The sequence below is a fragment of the Oryctolagus cuniculus genome, chromosome 5, assembly GCF_964237555.1.
Source record: "Oryctolagus cuniculus chromosome 5, mOryCun1.1, whole genome shotgun sequence".
NCBI lineage: Eukaryota > Metazoa > Chordata > Mammalia > Lagomorpha > Leporidae > Oryctolagus > Oryctolagus cuniculus.
The window spans coordinates 20,691,740-20,718,354 of record NC_091436.1 but is presented as its reverse complement, the minus strand read 5'-3'; the positions used below and the strand labels follow the sequence as shown (position 1 = coordinate 20,718,354).

Here is a 26,615-nt window from a genome sequence, read left to right as displayed (position 1 = left end):
TATGTTTTTAAAGTCTAAGTTGTTTTTCTAACACGTTATTTTCTTACTTGATTTTTTTTCCTCTTGCTAATTCCTAAGCTAACTGCTTCTCCTCATGCTTCCCTGCTCTTCTCTCCTCTGTCTTCCTCCTTTGACTTCTTCCTTTCCTCCTTTGCCTCTGCCATTCTCTACCACTTTATGAACTTACAAAATGATTTCTTGTCTTTGTTATTTAGGTAAATATTTTATCTCTCTAACTAGATTAAATAATTCTAGGGGATAGCATTCTTATTTTTACATTTTAAAATCTGAAGTAGAGTTTCATATGTCATTATTTTTATAACTATATAATTACATAGACTAATAAGATAATTGAAAATGAATTAAAAGGTAATACTTGTTCCTTTATTTCAGAGTCAAAAATTCACCATTGAAACAGTCTCCAGGTTATCAGATGGAACTAGTTATTCAGTTGGTATGGGTGGCTGGAGAACCACCACAACAAATAACCAGCTTGGCAGTCAATTCTTCCTATGGACTGTAAGTATAAGGGTTTTTTTTTTTGTCAATTTTTTCTTAGTATGGCATAAATCATTTTGATTTTAAAAATAGAAAGGCTTTGTTATCACCTAAAATATTATATAACTTTTTTTCAGGACAATTTTGATGGTTGTTTAGTTCATAATTTTATTCTAAATAATTTACTTTGAGTATTCATATACTGCTTCCTGACATAGAAATAATATCACATGAACCAATGAATTAATTGAAATAAATGGTTTTTTAAAAAATATATTTTGAAAAAGAGAGAATGACTATTTTTCATGCCCTGGTTCACTCCCCAAATGCCTGCAACAGATTGGACTGTGTGAGACCAAAGTCAGGAGCTCAGAGCTACATCCAAGTCTCCCACAGGGTGGCAGGAACTTAAGTACTTAAGCTGTCAGCTGCTGCCTCTCATGGTGCACATTAACAGAAAGCTCAGTCATAAGTGGAGTGGGTACTGTAGCCCTGGCTTTCTGATATGGATGTGTGCATCCGAAGCAGCATCTTAACTACTGTGCCAAATGCTCGCCCCTTGAGGTAAAGTTTTAAAGTCAGTATATCCTGTCCTGGATAGACTCCCAGAAATAATTTTATTTTTATTACTCAGTGTAGTGGAAGACTAACAAGAGAACACCAGGAGACTATCATAAACTGATTCTACACATGTTGAACCATAGCTGTGTAATTTGTTCTTTCCACTTCCAAAATTAACTTGTCTAATTTTAAAGCCATAGCAGTGGTTTAGTTTCATCTATATACAGGAATATTTCATGTCTTCAAGTAAATAGAATCAATTGTATATACATGAATACTTCAAAAAGTATGTGAAAAAATGGCATTAAAAGATTTTGGCCATTTCGGTGCAAAATTGTTTTGAAGTCCATGCATAGTTTTTCCATAAAACATAGTTTCTGTGAACTTTTTATGAGAAAACCATGCATAGATTTCAGAATTTTTACATTTTTTTATTAAGATTTATGTATATATTTAAAAAGGAGAGTAACAGAGAGAGAAAGAGAGAGATCTTCCTGTCCACTGGCTTTCTCACCAAATGTCTGCAACAGCCAGAGTTAGGCCAGTCCAAAGCCAGGAGTCAGGAAGTCTGTCCAGTCTCCCACATGTGTGGCAGGAACCCAAATACTTGTGACATCATCTGCTGCCCCCTAGGTACTTTAGCAGGAAGCTGTCTCAGAAGTAGAGTGGCCAGTGCTTGAAACAGTCACTCCAGTACAAGAGGCAGCCCACCCCACTGTGCTGTAACATTCTGTTCCCACTCTCCCCCACCCCCCACCACCGCCATACTAAAATTTTTAATTGTTTTTTTCCACAAGCATTTTGAGGCTCCTTCATACTTTTTATTACAATTTAATAGTCTTATAAAACATTTGTTTGGTTTTTAAATTTGTTTCAAAAATCAGCATTGAAGTATTAGAAACTTCTTGTTAAATATTCAACCCCAGAGCATTTTATGATGTGTAGATATTGTCTCCTTTCTGTGTGTTACCTCCTAGGGACTCTTTCATCCTTTTTTCCTGCTGGTAGCTACTGCAGCCTACTCTTGTAGTTGTCCACCTAGTTTAGATTAGTTATTGTCTGAAATAGTCTTCTCTCACATTTTATTTAATGTGCCCCACCAAGTAAGAGTATAAACCCTCTCCTGTTAAATGTCTTACTCTTCCCAACCATAAAGGAAACAAATAGGGCATAAGAAGAACCTATAGGAAGTTGCGAAGGAAGTTGCAAATGAGTTGATTACAGATCTCACTGAGTCACAGTTGTATTTTCTTTGGGCCTTTCTGTGTATTGTAAAAATCTGGATAAGTTGCTAAAACTGTATAATGTGTAAGAGCATATTTAGGGCTTCAACTTAAAAAATCTGATTATCTGGCTCTTGTCTAGCAGTATTCAGCTTGAATTGAATTTTAGATTTTTTCTCCCTGGATATGTCATGAATTCTTCAAACCCCCACAGTACTTACTTTAGCTTATTCACTTGAGCATGTCCTGTCTTAAGAGATTTAAAAGAGTAAAAATTATTTATTCATAGTTGATTGAAATGTAGTTTCCTGATTCATAATTGAGAAGGTACTACAAATACCTTGAAGGGAGACCTCCATGACTTACACTCTCTACTTTTATTTCTGTGTAGGGATTGTGAAAGCTTTCCCTGATACATAAGTCCATCCTTTCCTGGTGGAGGGGACTGTCTGCTCTGAAGGGTGCAAAATGCCTTTGAGGCAAACAATTCATGTTATGTTGTTTAGTGAGGAGACTTACAGTTCTGATCAAGGTTCAACTCCTATGCTAAATATTTTTCCTAATAATTGATTTAGTGATATTAATTATTATCTACAGAAGATCTAAAGTAAATAGTTGTGCATGAAGACATGTAATTATATTCCCTCGCCCATAGTTACCTTTTGTTTCAAAGAAGAATTTTCTGAAAGTCTCATCGTTTTTCTTTCTTCAAATTTATAGACTACCATGCATGTTCTTGTGATCATTTGTGCTAAAATATTTGCTTGTTTCCTATTGACAGAGTGGTTTTTGGTAATTGTAATGGCATTGCTATGGTTGACTACCTCCAGAAAACAGTGCTGCTCAACCTGGGCACTATTGAGTTGTATGGCTCTAATGATCCTTATCGGAGAGAACCTCGGTCTCCTCGCAAATCTCGACAACCTTCAGGAGGTAAAAAGAAAGAGGAAAAAATGCTGAGCTTTAGGATTTCTATAAATGCTGACTTCTGTGAATATGAATACTTTTGTTAGATAGTTTGCCTGATTTAGTCTATGTACAATCTGAAAAAACTAGGAAAAGTATGTCTTTGTTTTGTAGTTACTGCTCTTTGCTTTTGTTTTTAACCTCAAATTTTATCTAACATCAAGAAAGAAACACAGTGTCAGATTTCTTCAGAAATGTTTGTCTCATTATTATAGAACAAAAGGTCTTTTCAGAGATTTGCCCCTTATTGTTCGTTCTCTATGAGACCAATAAATTCCTTGTTTCGACCATTTAATCCACAGAAATCATCCCCATATTGTAAAAAAAAATAGATGCACAAGTGAATTTGAAATCTTCAGAAATAAGCATTTTTGGATGTCCTTGTTCAATGCAGGTCCAAATTCACTTAGAATTTTCTTTTATAGCATTCTTAATTTTCTGTGTTCTAGGTTATCTTAAATGTTTAAACACTAATGCTTCATGGAACACTTGAACAAGTATAATTAGTGACATTTGCTGGTACTTTTTGCCTTTTTTTAACTTCATGATACACATAGAAAATGGCCTAATTGTATAGTACCCAGGGCACATGTTAATGAGATGTACAAGTGGAACTGGCCTGTGGCCTTCAGTTTGCCCTGGGTCTGCTCAGATGGACCAGAGACCAAGGGGATCCCTATTTGGGGATATTTAACTCATTTGCAGAATATCAGGGAAGCTCTGATTGATACTTCATCTCTCAATGCCTCTGAAAATTCTTCCTGAGATTCTGTTTTCGATTGACCTAAGTACATTATTAGCTAATACTGCCAATTTCATAACTCCTAAGAAAATATATGTAAGAGAATATAGACCTTCCATTTACTTAGATTAGATTTTCCTTTTACAAGTTTTTTTTCTTCCATTTCATTTGTGAGTGTGTGATCATTTTGTCATGTAATATCTTCAGCAGAGATTGTTGTCCCAACCACACCATTCTAGAATCTTTGTCTGCTTTTTATTTCCTCCCCTTTTCATTGCTTCACTAAGGTATGCTGATTGTGACTTCTTGCATGTGCGGCGTTTCTAGCTTATATTCTGAGTCTGTGAAAAAGCTGCGTTCTTCTTTTTTAAGTAAGTTATTTATGTTGTGGCATGTTTGTTCTTGTGTATAAAATCATTGTTTTTTCCCTCATTTATTTTTAAAAGAGCATATTAAAATATTCTCTATCTAAAATGTATGATCATTGCTTAGGTTCATCTCATAATATGTATATGAAAAAAGCTATTTAACTGCTTGTATCTCAACCTCATTTTCTTTATAAAGCAAAGAAACTAATATTTAGTGTTAGAACATTATCATGAAAGAAAAGATTTTTCAAAGGTTTTCAAAATTTAAACAATTTTTATACAACTTTTAATAGTCCTAAAATTAATTGCTCTTTTTCTTTATACCTTATGGTGATACATGAAATTACTAGAAATTAAATGTCTAAATTTGTTTAAGAACAGAAGTCAGCTTTACTATGAGGTTTAAAAAAATAGTGTCTTCATTCTCTTTTTTCTTTTTTTAAAAATTTATTTATTTTGAAAGAGTTACAGAGAGAGAGGGAGAGACAGTGAGAGAGAGCAATAGAGAGATCTTACATCTATCTGCTGGCTCTTTCCCCAAATAGCCAAAATGGCCAGCACTGGACCAGGCTGAAGCTAAGAGCCAGAAGCTTCATCTGGTCTCCCATGTAGAGGAAGTAGGGGCCCAAACACTTGGGCCATCCGCTGCTGCTTTTCCCAGGCAATTAGCAGGGAGCTGGATCAGAAATGGAGCAACTGAGACTTGAACTGGTACCCCATATGGGATACCAGAATCGCAGACCATGGCTTTACCTGCTGTGTTATAATGCCGGCCCCTGTCTTAATTTTCTTTACTTTCTATTTTATTTTGTTGTAAACCCCATTTTTTGTACTATTATTTGCTTCATTTTATATTTAAGAATTAGATGTTAAGCAGAGAACTATTTAAATTTTTCTATATTAGTTTTTGACATTTACTTGTTATGCCTCAATTTATTGATATTTAGCATTTTGTTTTATGAGTTATTTTCAAGTAATATCTTAAGAATGTGTCTGATTCATAAAGATAGTTATTATAGTTCAAATAAAACTAAATGTAGAATAACTGGTACTAAAGTTGTTTAATTGCATTGATCTAAAAAAAATCCATGCTAAAGTGCATGGATTACAGCCCATTGAAGTATAGTCCCAATGCCATCACATTGCTTCACAATCTTTTTTAGTAGATAAGTTTGAGTCAAGAAAATTTTTTGCTACTAATAAATGGTAATATTGTCATAGAGTTTAGCATTACTCATGAATTTATTTTATATGATAAACCATTGCTGTTTAGGCTAAGTTTAAATATGCTATAGTTTATTACAATACAGTTGTGCTATTGATTAAAATAGGGACTTTATTTTCATCATAAAAATAATGAAACTGTCACAGGGATAAATAGTGATGAAGTATTTCAATCACCCATTTATCTGCTAACTATCTGATTCTACTGAAAATGAAAGATAGGGTAATGTATGTCTTGTTTGGCCAATTTATCATTCAGAAAAGTGAAGAACGCAACAAGGGAAATTCCTATTCTCAATGTAATTCTGAAGCCTAAAATAAGATTTTCCTAGTGCTGTGGAAATGATAGACAAATGAGAAAAAGTGTTTCTGTACTGTTAGAATTTAATAATTATAAAGAAAGAAATTATAGGCAAAAGCTATATCTGGTCTTTGGAAGAGATTTCTTTTTTTTTTTAATTTATGGGCAAGAATCCCTAAAATAAAGTTTGTTACTACAATTATAACTTATTTTCACATCTTCAATACTTTAAGTAAGAGAGAAAGGAGAAGTAGGTAGAGCTTCCAGTCATACTAGTTGAAAATGTCTAGGGGGGTGTATATGTGTGTGTTAGAAGAAAAGCACAAAATATAAAATCATCTTTCTTTATCTATGGCGGATATGTTCCAAGATGTCTGACACTACAGATATTGCTAAACTCTGTATGTTCTGTGTTTTTTCCTATACATACTCATGATAAAGCTTAATTTATGAGTTAGGCACTGTAAGATTAACAATGAAAAATTGGTGATAAAATTCAATAGTTATAACAACATGCTGTAGTAAAAGTTCTATAAATGTGGTCTTGCACACAGAATATCAGTTTGGACTATAGTTATTGACACATCTTCTTGTGATGATGTGAGATGATAAAATATCTAAATGATGAGATGAATGAGGCAAATGATGTAGGCATTGTGACCTATCGTTACATCCTCTAAGTAAGGGTTACATGAGCCCAAGCACTGTGACACTTCTACAGTCAATCTGATAGCTCCGTGGCTCCTAAGTGACTAATAAGTAGGTGGTTTGTACAGCATGAATATGCTGAACAAAGGGATGATGATGCAGATACTAGACAGGATATTGCAACACTTCAACACACTGCACAAAATGGCACACAATTTAAAAATTTTCAGAATTTTCTATTTAATATTTTCAGAGAGTAATTGACTGCAGATAACTGAAACTATAGAAAGCAAAACAGCAGAGAATAAGGGACTACTATATATAAAAGAAATAAGGGACCAGTCACAAATGGATAAAAATGTTGCATAAATCAAAAGTACTGTGGTGAATTAAGGCTGATTTCAAAATAATAGGAAATATAACATAACAATATTTACTTACAGTGAAAATATGGTTAATGAAGGATTAGGATCCCAATTTAGGGATGATTTTAAAAGATGTTTGAAAAAGATAAGTCAAAAGTAAATAATGGTTTCTCATCTCTCCACTAAAAAGAATAATTTTTTCTGTCTGAGAAGGATGAAAACTGACAAAGAGATATTGAAGTCCAAGCCTCTTTATGTAAATAAGGCAGACTAATAAAAGATGTCAAGAGAATTTGTGAATTTAAGAGGTATCCAAAATTGCTGACGGTCAAATATTTTACAAGTCAGTTTATTTGATGTACAAATTAGGATTCTTTAATGAGTGTAACTGGTGTTTTGTGTGCATATAGAATGTAAAGATGATCAATAGATGCCAATAGGAGTCAACTAAAAGTTGTAGTAAAATCAGTTTTACTTAGTTGATGACTACAGTGATGGCTTTTGGCAGTCTGTTGACGTTATAACATTTCCTGAAGTTTTTGAGGTATTTAATAAAGAATCCCATGATACTTTTGTGAGCCAGGCAGGTGGAAGTGACGATAATACCTAGTTCATTTTAACAGTTGCAAGACTGATTAAACCAGGATTCAGCAAACAACTATCTTCTGGCCAAATCTAGCTCACTACATGATGTTATATAGTTTTATTGGAGTAGCGCCATAATTATTTATGTGTTGTCTGTAGTTGCTTTTGGGCTACAACTTTAGGTTGCATAGTTACAACAGAGATTTAGGCTCAAGAAATCTAAAGTATTTACTCTCTGGATCTTTATTAAAAAAAAAATGCTTGCCAGTTCTCCCTCCCCCAGATTAAAACATAGTAGCTAATATGGATCAGTTTGTGACCTGATTTTAGTCCTCAACTAGAAGATCCATTACCTTGAATAATGCAGAGTAATGTTTTGTTCAGTATTTTAAATAGTAAGTTAAGCTTCCTATTTGAACATTTGGAAGAGAATGTCTATATGTAAGGAGTAATTACTGCATTTGATAGCAGAGTAAAGATTCAAAAGATATTTATAGATAGAAACCATAAACTTAAACAGAGAAATTAAATTTTCCAGCAATAAATACTAGATTTCATGTGTAGTTTATAAAGATTTATTGTACATGTACAAAACAGAGAAAAGTGGCTCAAGTGTAGCCCATGTGAAAAACACTTAGGGATTTTGTTTGGCAGATCTGGATTTAAATGTAAACCCTCATTTTAAGTTTGTGGTACTAGAAAGAAACTTCTCTGAAGCTCAGGGTCCTTATTTCTAAAATGGAGATGATTTGTCCCTCATAAAGTTAATGTAATCATTGAGATGGCACATAAAATACACCAAATCTTGTGCCTGAAATATTGACCTTCAAATGGTTGTTTTGTTACTATTGAGTGGAACTTAACATGTGCCAGTTATGTGACAAAACTGCTGAATATATTTATGTGAGAAGTACTGAAAACTTCTTTCTTTTTAAATGTTTAAATCAACATTTGCCTAATGTATACAGAACTTTCCACCAGTAAAATACCTTCAGCAGAAGTAATGAAGCAGACTGTCTTCAGAAGTAAATTTTTTGTCTCAGTGTAAAAGATACCTGAAACACTAGTGCCTCAATTTCTTCTCCTGTAAATGAGGATTGTATGGTGTACTTCTTTTGGTGCTGTTAAGTGTGTTAAGAATGCTGAACAGAATCTGGCACATGGTCAGTGTTGTAGAATCTCAAAACGTGGATCCACATGCCCCACATGCAGCAAGCCCATCACTGACCTCAGGGTGGTGACAGAGAGTGTAGGTATTTGTTGCAAACATCAGAGGAAGAAGCCAGGCAATTATCAATTAATATCCAAACTCCCCGAGAGGTTAGGTGTAAAGTTTCTTTTTTTTTTTTTTTTGGACAGGCAGAGTGGACAGTGAGAGAGAGAGAGACAGAAGACAGAGAGAAAGGTCTTCCTTTTGCCATTGGTTCACCCTCCAATGGCTGCCGCGGCTGGCGCACCACGCTGATCCGAAGGCAGGAGCCAAGTGCTTCTCCTGGTCTCCCATGGGGTGCAGGGCCCAAGCACTTGGGCCATCCTCCACTGCACTCCCGGTCCACAGCAGAGAGCTAGACTAGAAGAGTAGCAGCCGGGACAGAATCCGGCACCCCAACCGGGACTAGAACCCAGGGTGCCGGCGTCGTAGGCGGAGGATTAGCCAAGTGAGCCACAGCGCTGGCCTACTTTATATTTTACCATACCTGTTCTTGTTTATAACATAAACAAGAAATTAGACCATCCTATGAGATAGCTCAGTTTTATATAATTCTGTGGAAAGAAAGTATTTGTAGAGCTTTTTAAAAGTTCGATGACATCATGTTATGAGAGGCATATCTTTTACAAGATAAGTCATATGCAACATTTTAAATATTACAAATTTAGAGATACACACATTTTCTAGAATATTCAAAAATACTTAAGAGAAATATTCAAGACAGAGGAAACCTCTTTAAGCTGAGGTCCTTATTATGCAAAAAGAAAAATCCCAAATTTACAAGTAATTACTTTCCCTCCAGAAATTAAAAAAGAAGTATATTATGTGCCCCTCACATCCCAGCTTTTAAACAAATTCTTGTATTATGTCTAATGCTCTTCAAGAATAACAAATGATTTCATTTGGCAGTTCTTTTTCTATCTGTGTTTCTATTTAACTAGTAACTGCTATATTAGTTGGAGATATTTTTAAATCAGAATGTTTCACATCAAACCTAATGAGCATAGTATCAACACCGTCAGTCTTAAATGGACAGTAGTTAAATGTGTACTGTATGTGGAAGACAGCAATGTGCTCATATAATTTTGTGTGTGATTTGGTTTTCGTTTTGTCTTTCAGCAGGTCTGTGTGATATTAGTGAAGGGACAGCAGTCCCAGAAGATCGCTGCAAATCTCCAACTTCCGGTAATCTGGTTTTGTATTTCATTAATAATTATGATTCTGTAAAATGCATGGTGGCATTTCAGTGTGCCTTTGCCTAGAAAAGCATTTAAGACATACTGGCAAATTTTTGTGTCACACATTTATTTTTAAGATTGTAAAAACATTCTTTTCATTCTGATTAAGTGAAAAGACATTCAGCTTGCACTAGATAGAAATCGAAACTTTTACCTGTCAATAGTCAAGTGATTGTTTTTTATACTTCCTTAATATTAATTCTTTCTTAGAGGAAATATGTTTGACTCCATACATTGTCTTGGTTGTCTTAGATATCTACAATCTTTTGCTGTAGGCATTCCTGGCATCCTCTGGTGGAGTAGGGCAGAACCAAAGAAAAGTTGATGATGTAATCTCCTTTTTTCTAACATTTGAATGTTGTCTATTTAAATGATTATGAGAGATTTTCAATGCTTATAATCTGATTGTGACTGTTCACATTTTAATAATTATAAACTATCAAGATTTTCTTTGATGTATTTATGGCTTTATTATGGGATCTTCCTTTCTTTGTCTATAAATAGGTCTTTCTGTGACTGCTGTGTATATTAATATTAAAATGAGTCTTATTCTTAGTATCTTTTGATACCCATCACAATTAAGGAGATTCTGAATTATTTATATAGTGGATTAAAGCTTTTGCTAATTTTTAATAAAGTTAATTTCATAATTTTAACTATTGTGATTATTAAATCATTCTGGATGGGAATTTTCATCAAAGTAACATTTTCTCAGACAAATTTTGATCTTTACCATTTCTGGTTTAGCTACATCAGAAATTATAAGAATGGAAAACATTGAGGAGAATTTTACTCTCTCATATTTCAAGGTGACATTTTATTAGAACTATGAGTGTAAAAGCTTTGTTATATTTTCTATAATTGCATTTTCTGATTTTGTACCAGTTGTACATTTCTTTTCATAAAATTAAAATATAGCCATTCATTTTCACATTTTCTTATTTGAATTTCATATTGAAATTTTGTCATTAAGCTAATGATGACACAGGAACCACTCACACAATCTCTACCTAATATTAAGTCTTACCATTGGTGGAATAAAGTTCAAATAAATAATATGAAGTGAGTGACTTATTTCTACCGCATGGACTAGAATTTCTGATATATTTATGTTTTTATTATGCAGTCCTCTTTCTTTTTCTATAAACAGGTCTTTCTGTGACCTATGGGTATATTAATAATACAAAGGAGTATTTTTGATATACCTTACAATTAAGATTCTGAGTTATTTACTTACTGAATTTCTCAATTTGGAATTTTGAATTTTGGTATCTCTTTATAATTTACTCTTCTTCCCCCATCTGCATACAATACTCTTTTCTGCCCTTTTCACTTTGCCAAAGGCCATGTGAATGCAGTTATCAATGTTAAATATATAAACCAAAGTGGATAATACAAGTATTAACATTGAAATTTATTAAATGGCCATCAAAATTGTTTTAATAAGATTCAGTCCTTTTTATCCTATCAAAACTTTTCTTATTTTTTTAATTCTGTAAATGCTTAACTTTCTACTTTTTGTTCTTTTTTTCATTTTTAATTATCTTTTTATATACAGAAGATATATACTAACTAAAGATTTCAACAGTTTGCACCCACACAGACACACAAAGTTCAAAGTACTGTTTGAAGACTAGTTTTACCATTAATTCTCATAGTATAGCACAATAAGGACAGAGATTCTACATGGGGAGTAAGTGTACAGTGACTCCTGTTGTTGATTTAACAATTGACACTCTTATTTATAGAGTCAGTAATCACCCAAGGCTCTTTTCATGAGCTGCTGAGGCTATGGAAGCCTCTTGAGTTCACAAAATCTGACCTTATTTAGACAAGGCCATAATCAAAGTGGAAGTTCTCTCCTTCCTTCAGAGAAAGATACCTCCTTCTTTGATGGCCCGTTCTTTCCACTGGGATCTCACTCACAAAGCTCTTTCATTTAGGTCATTTTTTGCCACGGTGTCTTGGCTTTCCATGCCTGAGAAACTCTAATGGCCAGATCCAAATGCCTTAAGGGCTGATTCTGAGGCCAGAGTGCTGTTTAGGGTCTTTTTTTGTTTTCTGAAGATTTATTTTATGTATTTGAAAGGTGCAGTTATGGTGGGGGTTTGGGGAAGAGCTCTTCCATCTGCTGATTCATTCCCCAGATGGCTGCAACCCCTGGGGCTGGGCTAGTACAAAGCCAGGAGTAAGAGCTTCTTCCTGGTCTCCCATGTGGGTGCAGAGGCCCAAACATTTGGGCCATCTTCTGCTGCTTTCCCAGGCACATTAGCAGGGGGCTGGATTGGAAGTGTAGCAACTGGACTCACACCAGCATCTATATGGGATTCAGGGGTCACAGACAGTGGCTTTACCCGATACACCACAATGCCGGACCCAAACTAAACTTTCAAAAGATAGGTACATCCTGCTATTTGGACTAACCCAAAAGTGGTAATTGTAGATAACTGTGTAGGTATGTTTAAATTTACTTAAGTAAATACAAAAAGTACTTGTATTTATGTAAACATAAAAAGTATATAGTATTTAAAAATAAAACTCTGCAAAATCTTCCTCAAACCCAAGAAACTAAAACAAGGTTCCAGATTTTAAACTGTGTTTTGCTTTTTGGCACAGATGAAAAGACAGTATAGTTTTAACATGCCAAAATTTATGTGACTGTAGATACTTTGTTTCCCTGAGTTTGAAACACAAAGTAAAGTGTATGATCACAAAAAAAAAAAAAAAAAACATTGATAAATAATGAATTCTTCTCTTAAGATGTAGAGTCCTTAATTTCTACAGTCTTTTGTTATGCTCTGAAACATATAACAATTCTCTGAGAAACTGTACCTATTCGGCCACATCAGGAAAGGCTGTTTTTAAAAACATAGCCCACTTTCCTCCTCAGGCATTGTGTCTAACACATGTTTCAGATAGCAGGAGAATAGGTCGTCATATGTGACTACTAAGAACTTTGTAGTAGAAAGTAGAATGAGGTTTGAAAACTGCCCTTTGGGCAGTACATTCTTACATCTTACGTGTGTCTTTCTCTTTTTGGCCATTTAAAAACAGGTAATAGTTATCTTTACTAGGTAGCATGGGCTAATTGTCTTATTCTTTGTACATTCATAATTCTTTTGCCTTCATCCCTGTTAGCATTTTAATAGGGAAATACAGGTATAATTTGTTTTCATTTCTTACACCAAAACATGCACATTCTATGCGTTTGGGATAGTCAAAGAGGAGTGATAGATGGGGTGGGTTTGAGGTGAATCAGAGGAGACAGAGGGACATCATGTCACCAGAAATATAAAAATTAATAATTAAATCACCAGCCTCAAATACTTTCCACACTGAAATAAGATACAAATATATAAAGTAATGTAATTAAATGATATATTCTAGATTATTAAAACCAGTATATTTAATATTTTAAAAGTTAGTATTTACGGGAAATGGAGAATTGCATAAAATTGAGTTGGGAGTTAAAATTAGTCCCTCATAAATACTAAGTGGAAAACTAGAAATATAAAGAAGCTCTATGCCTTTTATCAAAACCAATATGTTTACTTAGAATTAATTTACATAATGAAGACAAACTTTTTTTGCAATGCTTTTAAATCCCGTAATCAAGATTTATGGCCTCAGATGTGTAGCTAATCTGTGCCAAAACTGTCTTCAGAAAACATCTTGAGGAAATCCAAATAACAAATATGGTTTTCCCTTTCCATTTGCTTTTTAAATAAACCAGTGATCTCTCTAAAACAGAAAGATAGTTCTGCATACTGAACATACACATCGTGAACAAATGAAGAGAATGTCCTCTGTTGGATCTTTGTATCAAAAACTCAGGTTGCTTCACTAGCACTTTGAAGTGTTGGATTTCTTTTAGCACTACGTTGAAATGGTTAAAAAACTTTTTATTAGATTATTTAAAACTGAAGAAAATCCAAGGCCACATACACCATAATATATAGTATGGTACCTTTAGAAGAGTCTGTGTGCCTTTAGAAAAAATGTTATAAATATATTCTATGTTTGTGTAATTATGGTAATTTGGGAAATATATTCAAGTAGATTATGCTAAAACCATTTTAGAAGTTTTATGAGCTATCACACAACATACAACAACCAGAGGTTGGCATTCTACTTGTTTCACTCACATTTATAACTCATGTTGCCCACTTTTATTTTAAAATATCAAGCATTTTAATAATTTCATTATATATAGATGTTTTCCTGCTGTTGCTCTGATATGAAATCTATTAACTAAAACTAATTAATAATACATGTTTATGCTTTTACGTGGCTATTTGGTATCAGAAATGGCAGTGGTGTTTTAAAATACATATGTCCCATCATAACTGTTGTATGCTTTAAATTTGAATTATATTTCTTTGACAAACAACTGCACCTGTTTCTCTCCCTGGTTATGTTACTGAGCTCAGTGTTACTGGTGTGATATTTTTGATAAAGGTTTTATGAGGATCTATACCTACTGTGTAGCAAAACTAAAGTGGATTTTTAAAGAGTATTCTTGCAAAACCACTATGTTTGGATCTTGTCAGTATTGGCAGGTTTTACTTGGTAAGGGAAGAGATGTCACTGGCCAAAGGATGAAAATATGATTTGAGGGGGAGTGTTGTTTGAGGTTTCAAAATTTATCCCAATTAATTAAAATTTAGTATTTCTACTAGGATATTTTTAACCTTTTTATTTACTTACAACTATGTTTTAAGTATTCACTTCTGATTAGAAAATCTTTAGTCACTGACCAAATATTGACTTGCAAAGTTCTTCCTATAGAGCACTTCAGTGATCACAATGGAAAGCAAAATTTGAATGAGATTCTAGTGTGGAAAGTCATGTAAGAGTAGGTTTAAAATATAAGGGAGTAAGCAGTTAACAGCATATGAGAAATATATAAAATGTTATGGGAATTCCAAGAAGGGGAAGTTATTTATAACTGGGATAGTTTTTAAAAATTCAATGAGTGAATTTTAGATATGCCCTTAAAGAGCAGGTCTGTAGGTAGGTAGATAGCAGTGAGATGCTGATTGGGATGCCCTCATCCTATATCTGAGTGCCTGGGTTCAAGTTCAGTTCCAACTTCTAATTTCGCTTCCTGGTAATGTAGAACTTTGGGAGACAGTGGTATTGGTTCAGGGGCTTTGATTCCTACCACCCATGTGTGAGACCAGGATTAGTTTTCATTTTTTTTTAATTTATTTATGGGGCCAGCACTGTGGCATAGGAAGTAAAGCTGCCACCTGCAATGCCGGCATCCCTTCTGGGTGCCGGTTCAGGTCCTGGCTGTTCCACCTCCGATCCAGCTCTCTGCTATGGCCTGGGAAAGCAGTAGAAGATGGCCCAAGTCCTTGTGCCCCTGTACCCACGTGGGAGACCCCAAAGAGGCTCCTGGCTCTTGATTTTGGATTGGCCCAGCTGCGCCTTTGCAGCAATCTGAGGAGTGAACCAGCACATGGAAGACCTCTCTCTCTCTCTCTCTCTCTCTCTCTATATATATATATATATATATATATATCTTTTTTTTTTTTTCCAATTTTGAAAGGCAGAGTTACAGAGAGGCAGAAGCAGAGAAAGAGAGAGATCTTCCATCTGCAGGTTCACTCCCCAGATGGCCACAATGGCCAGAGTTGCACCAATCAGGAGTCAGGCACTTCTGGGTCTCCCATGTGGGTGCAGGGGCCAAGGACTGAGGCAATCTTCTATTGCTTTCCCAGGCAATAGCAGAGAACTAGATCGGAAGTGGAGCAGTGGGGACTTGAACAGGCGCCCATATGGGATGCCAGCACTGCAGGTGGAGGCTTTACCCATTGCGCCACAGCTTCGGCCCCTGGAATTAGTTTTTAGTTCCTGTCTCTGACCCCAGCCCATCACTGCCCCAACTGTTGGAGATATTTGGGAAGTTAGAAGATTTTTCTGTCCATTTGTCTGTTTGTGTCTCAGTGTCTCTCTACATCTCAAATAAATAAAAATAAATTAATTTTAAGACATAGGTATCTACAAGTGTTCAGACACTACTTTAAGGTTGCATTTATGGGGCTGGCACCGCGGCTCACTTGGTTAATCCTCCGCCTTGCGGTGCCGGCATCCCATATGGGCGCTGGGTTCTAGTGCCGTCTGCTCCTCTTCCAGTCCAGCTCTCTGCTGTGGCCGGGGAGGGCAGTGGAGGATGACCGAAGTGCTTGGGCACCTGTACCTGCATGGGAGACCAGGAAGAAGCACCTGGCTCCTAGCTTCGGGTCAGTGCAGCGCCGACCCTAGCGGCCATTGGGGGTTGAACCAATGGAAAAAGGAAGACCTTTCTGTCTGTCTCTCTCTCTCACTGTCTATAACTCTACCTGTCAAATGAAAAAAAATTTATTTAAAAAAAAAAGATTGCATTCATGGCAAAAGATTTGTGTTTAAAATTTAAAGAAATTTAAATTTAAAGAAATGCTATGAGACATTACATCTTTTTTAAAGAAAAATGATAAAATTTTATTTATAAAACCATTGAATAAGATTATATACCAACATTGGGAGTCACAGCAAAATAAAATTAAATATTTCTTACCTCAATAAATTTTTGTAAAATCTGTGCTTTTATAAAAATGTAAGTATTATTCCCAATATTTTATTTTATGTTTTTCTTTCAGGTAGGCTATTTCATTTCTTTTTAGAAAAAACATTTATTTACTTTATAGGCTGAGTTAAAGAAAGAGAAGAGAGACAGAGATCTTCCTTCCCCTGGTTCACTCCTCAGATGGCTGCAATGGCCAGAGCTGGGCCAAGTTGAAGCCAGGAGCTTCATGTGGGTCTCACATGGGTGGAGGGACCCAAGGACTTGGGCCATTTTCCACTGTTTTCCTAGGCGCATTAGCAGGGAGTAGCATTGGAAGTGGAGCAGCTGGGACAGGAACTGGTGTTCATGTGGGATGCCATCTTCACAGGCCACAGCCTAACCCGCTGCACCATGATAGCCCCTATTCCCAATATTTTAAAGATACTTCTACTATAGAGTAGAATGGATATATAGTTTTGTACTATCATGCTAACCTGAAAATAGCAAAAGTTTTACCAGCATGGTGCTAGAATAAGATCTTGGTTCTGCTAGAAAAAACCTGTTCTATTATCTAATCAGGAATTTCTAAATTTTCTTTACGAAACAGCTGCTACTTTTGCTTTTTCTTTGTATGTTCTCTTAAAACATACGATATACCATGATTTTACCAAATTGTGTTACTTACAGAAAAATGTCAAAAATTAATACTTACATATACTAGAGTCTACAGAAAGCTACTGAGCTGATTATTAGACTGCAGTTTGAAAGAATTGTTATTAACTCTATGATGGATCTTCAAAAAGTTCATGGAAGGCCGGCGCCGCGGCTCACTAGGCTAATCCTCCGCCTAGCGGCGCCGGCACACCGGGTTCTAGTCCCGGTCGGGGCGCCGGATTCTGTCCCGGTTGCCCCTCTTCCAGGCCAGCCCTCTGCTGTGGCCAGGGAGTGCAGTGGAGGATGGCCCAGGTGCTTGGGCCCTGCACCCCATGGGAGACCAGGAAAAGCACCTGGCTCCTGGCTCCTGCCATCGGATCAGCGCGGTGCGCCGGCCGCAGCGCACCGGCCGCGGCGGCCATTGGAGGGTGAACCAATGGCAAAAGGAAGACCTTTCTCTCTGTCTCTCTCTCTCACTGTCCACTCTGCCTGTCAAAAAAAAAAAAAAAAAAAAAAAAGTTCATGGAAAGTGTATTATGAAAAATTATGCATGGATTACAAAAGAGTTTTTGCATGAAAATGAACTTATCTTCTAATTTTGATTTTTTCTAAAAATTTTTTGAAGTACTCTCATATATGATCTTTTTCCTCTGGTCAGTGATATGTGGATATGTTTTCGTTTGTACTTTTTTCTTGTGACAGTTGTGGTTGTGACTGACTATGTGCCTGTTCCTTCCATTGTCTTCATTTGTGTAGGTTCTTCATCACCACACAATTCAGATGATGAACAAAAAATGAATAATTTTATAGAAAAGGGTATAGTATCTTTGTTTTAAAATATTTTCTTAAATTTATTCTTGATTCATTTAGTTTACTCTGAATAGATTTTGACATTTTGTATCAAAATATTATTTTCAGTGAAGACCAAAAGCAGAAAGTTTTCCAAGATGGTAGCCAGTGATATAGGTAGGAAATAGAAATTTCTATTTTGTTTCTAATCCTTGCTACATGCAATGCTAACCCAAAACAACAAAATTATAAAATGCATTGCATTTTTTTATACATTAATTTATTATTCCTGAGCTAAGCAATAATCTCTTGGGCTGTTTCTCTTCTAAACTCATTGGGGCAATAATTAAAAATCAGTTAAATTGGGGTTGCAGTTCTTTCTCTGACTTACAATGTGAATTGTTCTGTTAATTTTTATTTTTGCTTTATTTGAAAATAAAACAGGGTTCAATTTATGTCATGAATAACACAATTTTATTCTCTCAAATGTTAAAGTAATTTTTCTTTATAATTTTCTTCAAATTTTTTTCTTCTTTACTCCATCTATCTTACATTTTAAATACCACAAATTTCAAGGAAATTATTTTCTAAAGGATTGGCTCTTTTGGTCTAAAATGCATACCAACTTTAGATTAAATTGGAGTTTCCTAAGATGCTCCCCTACCACCATGAGCAAAAATATTTATATTACTCCTGATTGTTGTTGTGGTTAGACTTTGAAATTAACTACTCAGACCAAGGTTCTCAAAGTATAAACATTGGAGAATGAAGTATATAATCAACTTAGGGGTTTGGGGCCAGAAAAATTTGAGTGTTCTACAATTTTTAAAGGTTTGAAAGCAAGCACTGTTTTTAAAAATAATAAATTTGATATTTGACATAAACCCTGCATTTTTATTATACAGTTAATGTATTATTTATTTCCCTCCCAAACCCCTACCACCTATTCCTGTAATTGATATAAATTGGATGAATTTCTGGGAAGCTGGGATAGCTTTATGTTTTCTCAACTGATAATATTTAACATATGCTGAAATTTTAAAGAAAGCTTCATCAGTAGCATCCATGATACCTATGTGTTGTAAATTGAACCCTGTTTAATCATATTAACAGTGGGTGACTATTAGCCACTTCGGTTATTTTTTAAATAAGTTGGTTTATTCTTGGGCAAAGGACTCTTCATTTATGGAGAATCAATTACTTACCTCTTTGTTTTAATGGGTTTTTTTAGTGGAATCTCTTGGTTTTACCTCTTTGTTTTAATGGTTTTTTTTTTAGTGGAATCTCTTGGTTCATTGTCAGATTATTTAATAGAGCTGTAACAATATTTTCTTTACAGTATATTCTATATTATTGATATATTAGAGGTTTGTTTACTGTTATATAATGTAAAAAGTTAGAAAGGGCTTTATTACAGTTACCAAATAACTTTTAGAATTAAATTAATTAGGAATTTTACCTTGGGTGAAAGGGACTTCTTACATAATTAAATTTTTAAAAATAATTTTCCTGATTTTTGATGTTAGTGTTACATTTGCTTTAATATATATAAGGACTACCTTTTTGGTTGGTTGGTTTGTTTTCTGTTTGAAATAGACTATGTAACATGCAATACTTGAGCATCAGTAATTGCAGGACTTCACTAATTTATTAGGGTTGGAACACTGTTGGGGGGGGATGGTTCTAAGTTTTTTTTTTTTTTTTTTTTTTCCAGAAAAAGCTTTCTTTTTATGTTATAGTCAGCTATATTTCTTTTTGTTATGCAAGTTTCTGTAGTTACATTTTTTGGGGAACACTTGTCAACTTTATTTAACTCTCAAAATTATTTTAGAACTGTTATTCATAATTATTTTTAACCTTCAAGAACCATTGTTATAGTCCTAGTTTTACATCTAATTTTGTTTATTTTCAGTGGAAATCTTGTAGTTTTTTTTTAAATCTCAAGATTAAGTATATAAAAAGAAAACTAATTTCTTTCTGAAGGAAGGCTGCCCCATTTTAGATATAAAGTTTTTGTGGATGAAAAATGTCAGTTTATTGCCCTGTATTAAGTATCTAGTTTCTTTATAAGAAGTTGCATAAAATATGCTACTGAAAAATACATAAAATATCAATGAAACATTAAAAGAAAATTGGTAGATCTCATGAGGACCTCTGTGTCAACACTGACGTTTTCTGTGTAAAACTATGGTATCAAAAGTCCTAGCACTCCGTTTTCCCCACCATCAGATCCCACACTGGCTATGAGGTATCCTGAACTTTATAAAAGTATTATTTCTCTTTACCTTTATGCACAAACATTTTTAGTTTCAACCTTAGGTATACCTGCAGCACAGTCGTCTCATCAGGAAATAATAAGGAAGCTCAGAACCTCCAAGGTGGGCACTGGTAAAAGTACTACCATATGTGGAAGACTCTGAGTCTTTATTTCTGATTCTTCCTATGCTGTAAGAGTAACTACCTAAGCATGAAAAAATCAGCATTTTTTTAACTGTTCAACAATAGAGCTCTGAGATACCTGAGTCAATAATGAAAATTTTTAAAAAATATACTTAGTGATTATTTTAAAGTATTATACTGGCATTTAATCCACTCAGTAACTTCAGTGAGCAAGTTAATATTACTTCCCAGTTCCACAGATTTCACAGATAAGGAAACTGAGTATAAGTAATGTACCTATTGGTTGCAAGGCTAACAAAATGACAGAGCAAGATTTACACCCAGACAGCCTAACCATCTTAACACTGTGATGATTACCTCTCAGTACAACTCAGTGAAAGCCATAAGGATTCAAAACCAAATCCAGTGTGTGTTTCATAACTAGATGATCTGGTTATGGCAGAACCTAACCACCTAATTTTGGTGCTCATCACACAGTATAATGTACAGTACCTAGAAGTCTACCTTCCTCACAGGCCAGATTCAGAGAAAGATAATTAGACCAAATGGTAAAAAACTTCAAAATACCTATTCAGCGACTGGCTTTGTTGTTTACATCCAATTGACCCACCAAATCAGGTGAATGATCCTTGAAAAGATTTTCTTTTTCATGTGTAAAAAGAATAGCTTGTTTAAAAAAACTCAGTCTTCTGAGTTTAACAACAAAAATATAGCTGAATATAATGCAATTGCCACATCCACAAAGAAAGCTTTGTACATGTAATATATATATATATATATTTTAATTTGTTCTGCCTATTTATACCATATTACAGATTTTGTTAGTAAAATCTTATTGCCCACCATTTTCAAAATCTGTAAAATTTTTGATATGGTTAGCATTATCAACAAATCACTTGAAAATAAGATTATCAATTTTGTTTATTTATATCTTAAAATAATTTAGAAGTATAAAATTCTCCAAAATTTTATTATTTAATTGTTTTTTCATTTTATTTGAGAGACAAACATAGATTTTTTTACTGCTGGCTCACTCCCTCAATGCCCGCAAAACCAGAGGCTGGACCAGGCTGAAGCCAGAGGCTGGAACTCCATCCAGGTCACCCTTATAAGTGGGAGGGACCCAAGTACTTGAGTCATCACTTGCTCCTTCCCAGGATGCACATTAGCAGGGAGCTGGATCAGAAGTGGAGTAACCAGGCCTTGAATGAGGCACTTCAGTCTGGGATGTGGTGGTCTAAAGTTGCAACTTAGACAGCTGTACCAAACACTCCCACTTTTTGTTGTTATAATTTTTTTCTTTTTTTTTCCTTCTTTTTTTTTTTTTTTTTTTTTTTTTTTGACAGGCAGAGTGGACAGTGAGAGAGAGAGAGAGAAAGGTCTTCCTTTTGCCATTGGTTCACCCTCCAATGACCACCGGCGCGCTGCGGCCGGTGCACCACGCTGATCCGATGGCAGGAGCCAGGAGCCAGGTGCTTTTCCTGGTCTCCCATGGGGTGCAGGGCCCAAGCACTTGGGCCATCCTCCACTGCACTCCCTGGCCACAGCAGAGAGCTGGCCTGGAAGAGGAGCAACTGGGACAGAATCCGGCGCCCCGACCGGGACTAGAACCCGGTGTGCTGGCGCCGCTAGGCGGAGGATTAGCCTATGAGCCGTGGCGCCGGCCTGTAATTTTTTAACTTTATTCAAGAGACAGATAGACAGAACTCTCATTGCTGGCCCACTCCTCAGATGCCCACATTAAGGCCGGGAGACAGGAAATCAGTGTGAATGGCAGAGATATAACTACTTGAGCCATTTCTTGCTGCTTCCTGGGGTAACAACTGACAGGAAGCTTGTTTTAGGAGCCAGAGCCAGGCATCAAACCCAGGCACTCCATATAGAACACTGATGACATAACATCTAGGCTAAACACCTGCCTGTTATTTTAAATTTGTACAAAAATAAATTTAAAATGTGTATCTTTGTTAACATGGTGTTAAATCATACTCTTCATGGAATCTTTATGAATAAGATATGGTCCAGATATTGTCAGTCTTTGAAAATAAATTTAAAACTACATGATTAACCTTTACAAAAGGTTTCTGTTTCATTATGATTCTGTTTTATGATGAAGGTAGATTTCTAGCTGAATTCCATGGTCTGTGATCTGACTCATGTACCATTTTACTATTAATTTTTCTATGGAAAAAGTGAATACTATATTGCTTGATTACATAAAGCATCCTAGAAATTATGTCAAATTTATAATGAATTAAATCAGTGTTATGCAGAACAAATAGAAATAATAGATCTGTTTAATGGGTATGTTCAAAGTTATATACACTGTACTACATATTTTTCGTAATTGTTAATGTAGTGGCAATTTAATTTCCAAGGTACTTTTATATCTCAGATGATGAATTAGCATAGTTATTTGGGTGAAGTGGTTTTTGAAGTCAATTTGAGTGAAGAATATATTGTTTATTAGTCCAAATGCTATTTTCATTAATTCTCTAATGCATGAATCTAAATCATTCCTTTTTAAAATTAAGATGTTCTAATAAAACTGAAATCATTTTTCATTGTATTCTAATTAATGATCTCGTACAACTTTAAAGCACTTCTCTTTTGTTTTCTAAGAAAAGAAATGTATTCTCAGAGAACTTAGGTTGCATATCCAAGGTGAAAATGACCTACGAAGTTAGAATACAGTTTTCTTGACTCTTGCACTATAGAATGTTCTGCTCTTATGTCTCACATTTCCTACTCAAGCATTCACTTTTTCTTTCTTAAGCATTTTTTTGTGTGATCTTCCCAATTTTATATTTACATTTGAAAAAACAAATTCCAAGAGCCAGCTTAGAAATTACTGCCATATGAATGAAAAGTATGTGTCAAATTAAAGTGTATTTTAAGTTATAATATTATTTAAATCATTATAAAACTCAAAATATCACTGATGTTTCTAATGTATAGTCCCTAATATTTAACCCAAAATATGGCTGTTGAAATTATAGAAGTTCACATTAAATTCATTCCCCAATGTGGCTGTTGAGGAAACAGAAATTCATCTTGAAAGAGAAGTTGGGTCAAGTGTGCAGTGATGCCATTTTTACAGGTAACTCTAATATTTTCTGCTTTAAAAGAATGTAATTGGCTTTAATTGATCGAGAATAAATTTTATAACCAGATACTTTAAAATCATTATACAATGGTGAGCTCATCTAATGAATTCTTTTTCTTTTTCAGGTTTACTGAAATCTAAAGAATATTGCCATGTATTATATTCAGGTTTTACTTTTATTTCTGGATTCATTTTCTGTCAAATTTCATAATAAAATATGTTTGAAAGTCTATTTGTGTTTCCTATTCTGGTAATTACTGTGTATGTACTTACCTCTCCATAAGCCATCTTTTTCCTTTTTTTTTTGTTTTTAAGATTTATTTATTTATTTGAAAGGCAGAGTTACAGAGAGGGGAGACAGAAAGATCTTCCATCTGCTGATTCACTCCTCAAATGGCTACAATGGCCAAGGCTGTGCCAGGCCAAAGCCAGGAGCTTCATTGGCGTCTCCCACATGGTTGCAGAGGCCCAAGTACTTGAGCCTTCTTCTGCTGCATTCCCAGGTGCATTAGTAGAGAGTTGGATGGGAAGTGGTAGCAGCCGGGACACAAACTGGTGCCCATAATGGATACCAACGTTGTAGGTGGCAGCCTGACCCACTATACCACAACACCAGCCCCAGCCTTGGTTTCATGGGGTAAAGAAAATTAAAGTTGCGTCACTGAAATAATATCTTTACCAACTGTTATTTGAGCAGAATTATAAATTTGACAATTTCTGTTCTGTCGTTAATTTTGTAATCTTTAGGGCTGCCATTATAGAATACCCACAGACTAGGTGGCATAAACAAGAGAAATTTATTTTCTCACAGTTCTGGAGGCTAGCTGTCGAGGTTTGGTTTCTTCTGAGACTCCTCCTTGTTGTGCAGATAACTCTCTTCTATCTTCACATGGTCTTTCTTCCGTGTGTGTGTTCAAGTCCCTGGTGTTGCTCTCTGTATTAGAATTACCTCTAATAAGGACACCAGTGAGTTTGCATTAGAACCCAGCTTAGCTGCTTCGTTTTAATTTCGTTTAATCTAATTATTCTGAAGACTGTGTCTTCAAATACAGTCACAAAATGAGGAACTAGGGGTTGGAGTTTCTACAATATGAATTTTAGCGGTACACAATTCCACCATAACACTTATGATGTTAGCCTTGTGTATTATCTTTATAGACCATTCTTTTGTGATGATAAAAGGAGTTTAATTATGGTGTTCTATTAAACGATAGTTTTTATGAATTTTTGTAAAGCAAATAAGGATGGGAAAAATTAAAGACAAAACCTTGAGTTCAAGATTGAAAAGACCTTGTTATAGCCAAATCGTTAACAGACAACTATTGATAGCTAAGATTTCCCTACATCTCAGATAATGGATAGTTCCAAAAATCCTAAAAATTAACAGGCTTTTATTTAATTTGGTATTTTTATTTCATTTGGGAAGAAAGAAAATTTTTTAAATATTTATTTATTTAAAAGGCAGAGTTACAGAGACTGAGGCAGAGAGAGAGATCTTCCGTCTGTCGGTTCACTCCCCAAATGGCTGCAACAGCCAGAGCTGGGCCGATCTAAAGCAAGGAGCCCGGAGCTTCTTCCAGGTCTCCCATGTGGGTGTAGGGGCCCAAGGACTTGGGCAATCTGCTGCTGCTTTCCCAGAACATGGCAGAGAGCTGTATCAGAAGGGTAGTTGCCGGGACTCGAACTGGTGTCCAAATGGGATGCTGGCACTACAGGAGGCTGCTTTACCCACAACATAACAGTGCCACCTCCAAGAAATTTAACTTCTGTTGAAGTAGAGTTTTACTGATGGTTTTTGTTTATCCATTTGTTCATTTGCTGTGTTTATTAAGTACTTATTAAGTGCTGGACCCATATATAAATGGATGCAGTGGTCTTCAAAATAAATTTTGTTTCTGAACTTGTGGTAGCTTGGGAGATGGCCATAGGAATTATGAGTTGTCATAGCTATTAAAATAATGTGTAATAACAGCATTTTCATTTTTCTTTCCTATTTCTTTTTTGTATTCCTTGCCATATCCTCCTTGGCGTGTCCTCCAAGATAGTTCCCTTATTATCCTGATTGTTTTATTAAATGCACTTTCATTTCAGTACTACCCCTTTGAAAATGCACCCTTGCGTGTGGAAAAAAAAAGTGCTATTGTCATTTTAGTCTAATTATTGAACCTCTCAGGATAAGCCAATCAATTTGCATGTTATAAGTTCATTATTGTCGGCCAGCGCTGCGGCTCATAGGGTAATTCTCCGCCTTGCGGCACCGGCACAACGGGTTCTAGTCCTGGTCGGGGCGCCAGATTCTGTCCCGGTTGCCCCTCTTCCAGGCCAGCTCTCTGCTGTGGCCAGGGAGTACAGTGGAGGATGGCCCAAGTACTTGGGCCCTGCACCCCATAGGCGACCAGGAAAAGCACCTGGCTTCTGTCATCGGATCAGTGTGGTGCGCTGGCCACAGCGCACCGGCCACGGCGACCATTGGAGGGTGAACCAACGGCAAAGGAAGACCTTTCTCTCTGTCTCTCTCTCTTACTATCCACTCTGCCTGTCAAAAAAAAAAAAAAATTCATTATTGTCATAATAATTCCTTTCACCTTTTATTGTGTCAAACTCTATTTTTATTATAAATACTACATTCTAAAAAAGTAGTAGTTAAACTTTTTTTTCATTTAAGAAAACTTTCGAAAAATAAGATGTCACAGTGTGTAGAAAAACTAAAGAAAACTTAAAAAAATACGGGTTTAATTTCAAATAGCATTGAAAATCTCTGCCTTGAAGAAACCTTTTGAAAATGCCTTCAGTTGCAAAGGACTAACAAGCAGGAATTGTGAAAAACTTGTCATTTATGGTACAGTGGTCCAAGAATTCCCTTTGCCTAGAGCTTTGAGCATCATATATCTTTCTTGGTATTGAAGCATGGCACTACAGACGTCGTGATTAGTCTTAACTTCATGATTTCTACAAAGCAGTTGCAGCTCTTTATCGTTTACTCATCCAGCCAGCATAATATCATCTTTCAGGTTTGTAAGAAGACAGATCAAAGGCCCAATTAACAACCTGCCTAGACATACCTGACACCAGTTTTCCTCTGATTGAAAAAACCTTTTTGCTCATTCTCATGCTTTCTGCAGACAGAATGTAGAAAAAGAGCTAGTGTATATTGTCCGGTGTGAAAGGATTTCAAAACAAAGACAAC

General features: G+C 35.3%; 1 protein-coding gene across 9 annotated transcripts in view; it reads left to right on the top strand.

Annotated features, from left to right (window-relative positions):
• Positions 1-26,615, top strand: part of STXBP5 (syntaxin binding protein 5) — a 223,863-nt gene that overhangs the window by 147,833 nt on the left and 49,415 nt on the right. For 2 of the 9 annotated variants that reach the window (XR_011388463.1, XM_002714865.5), the window contains exons 17-21: positions 394-519; positions 3,064-3,215; positions 9,811-9,876; positions 17,890-17,949; positions 18,052-18,099. Coding sequence is in view for 7 of the 9 variants with exons in the window: in XM_002714865.5 (XP_002714911.1) it covers positions 394-519; positions 3,064-3,215; positions 9,811-9,876; positions 17,890-17,949; positions 18,052-18,099 (452 nt within the window). In the remaining 2 variants the exon portion in view is untranslated. Of the gene's footprint in view, positions 1-393; positions 520-3,063; positions 3,216-4,277; positions 4,362-9,810; positions 9,877-17,889; positions 17,950-18,051; positions 18,100-26,615 lie in introns of all 9 variants that reach the window. The other 7 variants (XR_011388464.1, XM_002714866.5, XM_008263622.4 and 4 more) reach the window with 6 other exon arrangements.